The sequence below is a fragment of the Anarrhichthys ocellatus genome, unplaced genomic scaffold (assembly GCF_004355925.1).
Source record: "Anarrhichthys ocellatus isolate YVR2014 unplaced genomic scaffold, GSC_Weel_1.0 scaffold6, whole genome shotgun sequence".
In the NCBI taxonomy this organism is placed as follows: Eukaryota; Metazoa; Chordata; class Actinopteri; order Perciformes; family Anarhichadidae; genus Anarrhichthys; species Anarrhichthys ocellatus.
Window position 1 is genome coordinate 4873885 of NW_022280036.1, and position 9405 is coordinate 4883289.

General features: G+C 41.0%; 1 protein-coding gene across 1 annotated transcript in view; it reads left to right on the forward strand.

Moving 5' to 3' along the window:
- Positions 1 to 9405, forward strand: part of ush2a (Usher syndrome 2A (autosomal recessive, mild)) — a 120259-nt gene that overhangs the window by 19425 nt on the left and 91429 nt on the right. The window contains exons 8-14 of the mRNA XM_031846206.1: positions 611 to 806; positions 2417 to 2547; positions 2697 to 2901; positions 6023 to 6306; positions 6951 to 7176; positions 7463 to 7600; positions 8940 to 9120. Coding sequence (XP_031702066.1) covers positions 611 to 806; positions 2417 to 2547; positions 2697 to 2901; positions 6023 to 6306; positions 6951 to 7176; positions 7463 to 7600; positions 8940 to 9120 — 1361 coding nt within the window. The remainder of the gene's footprint in view (positions 1 to 610; positions 807 to 2416; positions 2548 to 2696; positions 2902 to 6022; positions 6307 to 6950; positions 7177 to 7462; positions 7601 to 8939; positions 9121 to 9405) is intronic.

Here is a 9405-nt window from a genome sequence, read left to right on the forward strand (position 1 = left end):
GTGTGTGTGTGTGTGTGTGTGTGTGTGTGTGTGTGTGTGTGTGTGTGAGAACGCACTGGCTCTTTATTATATAGTAGAGAATACCTCTGTGTTTTCTATTCAGTTATGTGTATTATGCTTCCCTCTCTTTAGATTTAGAGTTGCATGGGCCACTGATTTTTCTGTCTCTATGTCTCCCCCTCTCTCTCATTCTGTGCCTTTCTTCCTCACTGTGTCTGTCTCATTCTCTTTCTTTGTTCCATGAAAGCAAGCATTTCACTTGTCATGGGACCATTTTTCTATGTACACAGTTTTTTTTCAGGAAGTGTACAGTTTATGACACTTCTTTTATGCCTTTGCTTACTACCAATGATAGTATACATTACTAATCTCTTGTCAAATTATGTGTTTTTTTTTACCACAAAGGCTGTAATTCATTTATAGGTAGTATATCCATGAAAACTTGCTTTTATGATTGCAGTCGTTAGCGTTTTAACTAGGTCTGATTACTTCAGAAACTCTTTCTGCGAGCTGTTTAGTAATTGGGTAAGCACTAATAACAATGTTGTTGTGGTATAAATAAAGAAATGTATGTCTGTACTAATATACAGTATGTGACTGTCTTCAACAGTGCCAGCGTTGTGCGCCCCTCTACAATGACAAGCCATTCAAGTCAGGTGACCAGCTCCAGCCTATGAACTGCCGGTCTTGTCAGTGTCATGGCCACGCCCCCACCTGTCATTATGATGTCAGAGCCGATGACCAGCCAGATGAGCACTATCGAGGAGGAGGAGGCGTCTGTGACAACTGCATGCACAACACCACGGGTAAAGTTTTAGCAACAAAAGATAGCTAATTATCTTTTCACATTTCATAATATCTAAATGTGTCATTTAAAGGATGGCTTTCATGTCTCTTAATCAACCTTAATGTTAAAGCACTTTGAAACAATTACAGACCAGATGTCATAATTAGTGCTGGGCAACGATTAAAATATTTAATCGCGATTAATCGCATGGATTTTTTGCGATTAATCACGATTAATCGCATTGTTATGGCAGAGTTCAATAATGAATTCAAAAGTAGTGTATTGCGCACTTTTATTTTAAAAGTACTGCTATATGAACAAAAGGGCAATAACATTTGGTTCACGAGATGCAGGTAGCATGTTTTATACTTAATGTGAATATAATTCATACTTTGTTGGCATCTTATTCTGAAAATCGGATGTTCGTCTGAAGAAACCGGATGTTGTCTCACGTTAATCTTTCCGCTAACTTTCAAAGTCCTTCGCTCGCTCTCGATCTGTGCCGTTTAAATGAGTTTACCGTGAATTTCAGCATATAGGTGCACTAAAATGTAAGTGTCTGCTGAGTTGACCATGGAGATCTGAGTGTCTGCTGACTTTACCACAGCGATGTCCAGTAGTCTCCAGGGAGAGCAACAGCTGGTGCAGCTTCTCTCTTTATTTCTGCCCCCCCCCCCCCTCCCCCTCGACCAGAAGCGGAAGTCGCCTTTTCTCTACGGCAACGCTGAAGGGACATCATACAGTATCTCCAATACAAAACGATAAACATGACAGTCTGTTACAATAATAATAAATTAAAAATACTTACCTGTTTTTTGTTGCTGTTGTTTTTTAATTATTATTGTTATTATTATTATTTTTTTTTTCCCATCTCAAAAGGCTCAAGGACACACACACACACACGCACACACACATACACAACTGACTATAGGATGTTTGCTGGCTTTTATCCCACTGTTCTTGTCATCCTCTTGTTATGTATATGTATTGTCTCTTGTCTTTCAATTAAAAAAAAAAAAAAAATAAATAATAATAAATTTAAAAAATGCGTTAACGCGCGATAAAATAATTGTCGGCGTTAATTAATGAATGCCTTAACGCGAAATGAACGCGTTAACTTGCCCAGCACTAGTCATAATCCTTCAGATGTTACTTCTATCATTACAGGATGTTGAGCTGGAAAATGTCTATGCTGAAATGTGCACTTTTTTAGTATTTTTAATCAGCCATGTAAAGAGAGATGGTAACTGTAGTAGTAAGTGTACTGTAAGTGAGAGTGGGATTTATGTAAAAACAGATGCAGACAAATACAGTTTTACACAAGTCCTTATTGCATAGTTCGAACAATGAAGGGAATTAGAGGGTTGGGGATTTTTATCTTATATATCAAATTGACTAGAAGTGATTGCAGTGGTCATTTGGGGGGTGGTCATGGAGTGTTTCATGCTTCTTATGTAATGACATATTGTCACATGTGTGTCAGTCAGATTTACATGATGCTGTGAAACCACTTTTCCAATGAAGCAATATGGTTTAAACCTGGACTTTGATCTCTCTTCATCCCTGCATGATTTCTACCTGTTCTTTTGAATGTCTCGTTCTCTGTCTCACCGTGTTTCTGTCTCTCAGGTAAGAACTGTGAGCTGTGTATCAGTGGGTTTTTCAGGCTGGAGGGATCTGATCCCACTTCAGTTTCTTTGTGTCAGCCTTGCAACTGCAACACTGCTGGGACTGTCAACAGCAGCATGGAGTGTGCCCAGGTACACGCCAACGAAAACGGCAAAATGTTGATGACCACTAAAACACTTGCATTGCTTATTTTAATTATTTCAATGTTTTCAAGTTATGTGAAAACCTGTGTTCTTCTCTCACTTGACTGTCCCTCTCTTCCTCTGTACCTCACCTCCAGGTAGGACGTCAGTGTCAATGTAAGGCTGCAGTAACAGGTCAGCGGTGTGTAGACTGTTTGCCTGGTTGGTATGGTCTCAAAGCTTCAAATCCAAATGGCTGCACCCGCTGTAACTGCAGTGACATTGGCATCATCAGCACCTCAACGGGAGTTCCCAGTTGCAACCAGGACACAGGACTGTGCCAGTGTAAACCCCATGTCACAGGTAAACCAACCCCTGAAAAACGTTGGCTAAAACTTCAGTTTTTAAAGTTGTAATATCTATTTTGTGGTTTTATTTTGATGACATATTTGATGGTAGGTTGCCAATGCTTTTGCACTGCATTTCTCAATCATGTGTGTTAGAGTTGCTTCTTTCCACCTGCTGGCGAGAAACCTTTTGAGGACAGTGTAACACACATGGAAGTTCCTGCCACACCCCTAAATGCCCCCCATACAAACCATGCAACCTGATTGTGTTTGATGGTTGAATAAATATAAAGAAAAGATAAGTTATTTCAGGGCTATATGATCTCTTCAGACCTTGTTATGTTACCACAGAAGCACACCTCTCAACCCCAAAATGTATGCTCCCTAAAATAGTTTCTCTTACAAAATGTCCCGAAGTACTTTGTCGATAACTTGTGCTTTTCATTAGAGCAGTTCCTCTGTCCGGTAATGGCCTCTTAATTAATACATAGACGCAGCTGCTCATTGGGGTGCACACAGAAGTAAAAGTGGATATACCGGGTGCAAAAACCAAACCAGGCATGTGCATACACACAGACGTAAACACACATACAACCATATCCCAAAGTGTTTTGCCAGCCAAAATAAACAGGCTTTTCTGCTGGGGGTGCTTCCAGCCGTTGTGCTTCTCTTTGTGATAAATGGTTTCACTCGCTCCCCTGTGTGTCTTTGAAGAGCCGGCTCGTATGAAATGCAAAACCAGCCAACGCTCCTCAACTCAACGCATCATGGTTATTGCTAAGCCTCGCTATCTAGGGCCCATGGTTGTGCGCGTGAGTGCGCGCATGTGAACTTGTAAATGTGCGTAAGAGTATCTGTTTATGTTTATGTATATGTAAGAGGGAGAGAGCCTGGATGTGACCGTGTGTTCATGTACTTTTGTCTCTGCATAAGTGTATGTATTGTATGATAGTAAGAGTTTCTTTGTGTGTGTGTGTGTGTGTGTGTGTGTGTGCACACGCATACCATGAAGGACTAAGCTGGTATTAAATTCTCTAATTCAATGCCAAGTTGATTAAAACAAACTGCTGCATCCCCTTGTATTTTTCCCGCTCCTTCATACAAGACCCACTTTCGTTTTTTTTCTGTCCTTGTTTGTTTGGTTGCTCCCACAGGTATTTTTCAGAAATGAGATTTGATTATGGCAATTTATTACCGCCAAGCTGATACTTTGAGTAGAGCAGTTGCAGGCACGCTACAGAAGGACGGAAATGAAATGTGTGCACACAGACAAAGTTACACACACGCACATTCATAACAAGGTGCCAGAGTGCAGTGTGTACATAATAGTGTTTGAAATGGTGATGCATGAGCCTGTTAACCAGCTGGCTACTGGAAAAAGAGTTGGGCCATGTCCCGAAAACACACACTCATTTGGGAGCGTGCAACGGTGCACGCCCCAACACAAAATTACCTCTTGTCTGTGCTGATCTAAAATCTTCTAACACATTCTGTGTTCTCACTTTTCTTTTCTTTTTATTGTCTTCTGATTTTTTTTTCGTTTTTTTATTTCCTTTCCTTGAATCTTCTCAGTTGTTTCTGTTGTTGTGTTTGTTGGACCTCCTGTTTGAATGTCGCAAGACTTTCTGCAAAAGCAGGATTCGAAAATACCAACTTGTTCAGCTCAATGTCTAATATATAAATAGAAAACATGATAACTTTTTATAATGGGTGTGGGATTCCTTATAAAGTGTTTAGCTTCATTTGGGGGGGGGGATCACAAAGTACAATACATCACAGCATTGTTAGGGTTGTAAGCATTATTCTGTCAGCCTGCATATTTACCACCAGCACACTCAGACGTGCACACACACCTCAACACACACATGTGCACACGCAGACATGTCTTCACTGCACTATTATGAAATATGATCTGTGGAGAGGAATACATTCATATCTATAAAATCATTAAAGTGGGCATACCAGGGGAAATGCCAGGTGTCTGCCGCACACTGAGTAGGACACGCGCACACACACGGACAAGCACACACTCATGTGCACTAACACAGATGTATAGATATGCTCTCATGAATGTATGTGTGCGCACACACATTTTCACACACCCACATACGAACACACGCTCCCTCATAAACGGCTGTGGTGACTGCGTTGCCCCCAGGCATCCATTTAGGGACAGATTGCCTGTCATGGAATACTTATGGCATATTCAAATAAGCCCTGCTCGCTCATACTGCATATCATAGTTTAACTAGCCTTACAGCCGAGCACTGCCGCTGTAGCCACAAAACCTCCCACAGTATGATCAGTCTGTTATTATACAAAAATTATAAACAGAACAAACATAGTTTAAGAAATAATTTGTTTCAATGTTGCACTGATGAGAAGAGCTGAAGGACCAACATTTAAGATAAAACAATGAATGCATAAAGAGCGATAACTGAAGTGAAACTGTGAATCGATTAATTTTGCATTCTTCACTGCTCCTTCTGTTATTGATGTTGAGTGAAGTTTATGTTTAAAGTATGAAAGGCCTCAAATGTTCACACTGAACACTCGTTAATAATAAGTTGCATTTTTTTAAAATTATTTTCTATGTTTTAAAAAACAAAACTGTTAATAATGAATAACTCCAAAAAGATAATTTGGTAACAAGCAGAAATACTTTGTTTTTCTTTAAGTACTTTATAGCCAATTTAACTCACCTTTTCTTTTCTTCTTTTTTTTACACCAGGTGGTAATTTGGTATCATTTTTATGTTCCTCTTTCCATCTCTCTTTTTCCTCTTTTTCTTTCCCTCCATCCTTTTCTTGTAGTTGCTTAATTTATTTATTTTCTCGCTCAGTGAAATTAAGTGTTTGGCCTTAGGTGAGTGATCCATCATATGTAGAGGGCCTGGCCCTAATGACGGCAGTTTTATACACTCGCCCACCATTTCTCGCTCCCTCTCCCTCTCTCATACACGCACACACACACGCACACACAAGCCTGCAAACAGAGAGAGGCTAAACGCTTGTTGGTGAACAAGCAAGCATCAATTTACTTTTTTTATTTCTATATCCTTTCTGGTTCTCCCAGCAGGTCCCACTCTGTCCTCTCCTACACAGTTCTGTAAATGCCTTCTCTCGCTTTCTTTCCAGGTCTGTCTTGTGACCGCTGTGAGTTTGGTTATTGGAACCTGTCCCACCCAGACGGCTGCATCCAATGTGACTGTGACCCCCTAGGTTCCCTCAGCCCGTTTTGTGAGCCTGAGGGGGGGCAGTGTGAGTGTAAGCCTGGGGTGGGGGGGCAACGCTGTGACTCTTGTGGCAGGGGTTCGTATGGTCTAAGACTGGAGGGATCCTGTGCCCCCTGCAACTGCTCACAAGAAGGGACAGTACCTGGGACAGACTGCGATCCTCACACAGGAAATTGTGTGTGTAAGGCAAGTTAACAAGTATACATTTTCTTATGACAGTTTATATTATTACAACCATGGGGGAATTTGCCGTAATGGGAAAATGAAGCCAGGCTCTCCCCTCCAGCTTGCTGGTGGCCACTGGCCGGTGAATATCAGTTACATTCTGACAAAATATATGATGAACACTCATCAAATATTCTAAACATTTTAAAAACAAAAAACTTTTAGCATTTTGAGTAAAAAAAAGTAGTAGAAGCCAGATAGTTTAGAAGTGTGGTATTGGTTTGTGAGCAGGAGAAAACTGAAAAAAGGGCGTTACGTACAGATGAAGTGGTCAGATAAGCTTTTAACCTTTATTTTAATCTAAACACCAAGACCACTAAAGACCCATCTGGACCTAAACTCTTGTGGGATTAAGTTTTCCTCACCCATCTCTTTTGAATTAATTCGTCATCATCTGAATTGTCCACACAGGCAGCTGTGTGATCCACACAGCTGCCTGACTTAGTAAATCCATAACCAGGATGTATTAAACACAGTCAGACTGTCAACTTTTATTAAGTGACTCACCAGTTCAATACCTTATTGGAGATTCTCATCTACTGCCTTATGGGGTCACTCTTTTCTTACACTATACACACCTCTTTCTGTCGTCCCTTCCTTTTTAGGAACATGTGGAAGGCCTTCGCTGTGACTCTTGTCATCATGGTTACCACACCCTGGAGCAGCGGAACTCCCTGGGCTGTCTGCCGTGTGCGTGTGACATCCATGGCACTGTGCCAGAGGGTGTATGTGATATGTGGACCGGACAATGCCCTTGCAGAGAAGGGGTGGAGGGAGCACGGTGTACCAACTGTGCCCATAACTACTACAACAGGAGCTTACACGTGCAGAGTAAGAGAAGTTACATCCAAGTTTAGTGCCAGTGTTTTACTTGAGATCAATAGTGTTTAAAAAATGTCTCAGAAACTTTTACAAATGATATACTCTTGACAAGAAGACTTGGTTGAGATACAGTGCAGTTACTGTATTGAATGTAAATGGATGTCAGGTAACTACACTAATATCTTTACTTAATGTAAGACGTTTGTGTGTTGCAAAGCTTATGTGTTGTTGTTCAGTTGTGACAGTTTAGTTTTTCTATTCTGCTTTCTGATGTTGTTGTTTTGTGTCCTATCAGAGGGGTTGTCCCACGGCTGTGTGCCATGTATTTGTGACCTCAGAGGATCAGTGACTGGGTCGGTATGTGACAGCACCACAGGGCAGTGTGTTTGTGTCCCTACACGCTATGGAAAGGACTGCAGTAGCTGCCGACCTGGTGAGTGTGTTCGGAATAATGGATGGATGGATGGATGATGTATAGATCAACAAGACATTTAAAGAGTGATTGTATTGTCAGACTACCCAAAACTGGAAGAGATTCTGAGCAAAATAGTGAAGAACAATGGTTGGTAGTCCAAACTTTTAGTGTGTGTGTGTGTGTGTGTGTGTGTGTGTGTCTGTGTGTGTCTGTGTCTGTGTCTGTGTGTGTGTCTGTGTGTGTGTGTGTGTGTGTGTGTGCAAGCAAGCAAGCGAGAGAGTGTTTTGGCTTGTGCCTTCTGCCAGATCGCCACTCCGTGATTATCCTGTTTGTGCCAGGTCTCAACAACAGCGCCAGGGGGAAAGCTTCTTCACACTTGGATTTTTGTGGTTGCATTACCTCATGAATGTTTGTGTATGTGTGTATTGGTGTGTGTGTGTGTGTGTGGTCAGTCTTATGGGGCAAGGGGTAGCAGATGTTGTATTGTTTCGGTTATAGAGAGGGACCAACAGCATAGTCAGGTTTACTGTAACACAAGTTGTAAATGGGTGTATTGATGGAAAGATGTTAAAATGAGTAACAGAGGACACAGGATAATCATAATTGTATCACGAATATACCCAAAATCAAATAAAGGCAATATTCGGTACATAGATAGAGTTCTTTTCCAGCATTTTTCATTTCATTTCATTATTGTATTGCATTTGACAAGCTCCATCCTTCCAGAAATTGCCCCCCCCCAATTTCCTAAACTGCCAATTTATGATATGGTAAACAAGCCATTGCAAAATCTCTGTGTAAGTGGCTAAATAGAATATCTGATTTGTTTATCAGCTGCTATTAGCGTAGAGAAAAATAAACTGAATTGATTTATACTTTAGTACCCGGAGTGCTTAATTTAACCTCACCCACACTTATTGGCTTTGTGTTAAATTTTATTACAAATAAATGGCAGACAACATCCAAATGCTTATTAGGAGGGACTTAAAATGGTTTTCTCAAAATTGTACCAGGCTGCGTCCGAAATCACACTCGCTATTTGCTTTATAAGGAATTTTATATTGAACGTTGTTCAGTATACCGGTAATCAAATGTCAGCTGTCAAAGGAAGAGAATTACATTAGGCACTATTAAAATATGCAACATATATGATGGCTTGTCCATAGTTTTTACAATGCATATGAGGTACTGTCAGCCCACATTAAAATTTTTGAAGTGTAGAAAATTAAGTCAATATCAAAGGAAGTAGGAACAGAGGAAAAACAAAAACTAGACTTGGAGACAGATTGATAAAATGACAGACAAGCAATCAGATTCATATTGTTTAATTTTATTATTTTATGTTCTCTCTGTTCAGGCTTTTACCTCTCACCAGATCAGAGTGCCTGTGCAGAGTGTGACTGCCATCCGATGGGAGCATCACAGCGTGGTTGTGAGAGCCAGACCGGACAGTGTGTGTGTGCCCATCCCTCAGTGGGAGGGCGACGCTGTGACCAGTGTCGTGAGATGTTCTTCGGATTCAACCCTGGCCTGGGCAGGTAACTTGCAAAGTCAATCACACACACGCACACAGATGAACACCATATATGCTGCTTGTAAATCCTGTGAGGCATTTGTCCATTCATTTCACCACCTGAACATACAGTACACAAACACACCTAAGAGCACACACACCAGCAGGTGCACCCTCTGTAAGGACAGTTTACAGATTAGCTGGCAGACATATGACTTACATGAGTTAAGAGCTGCTTTGACCTTTACCGCTCATGTCTCTACCTGCAGGCTATCTCACACACACACACACACACACACACACACACACA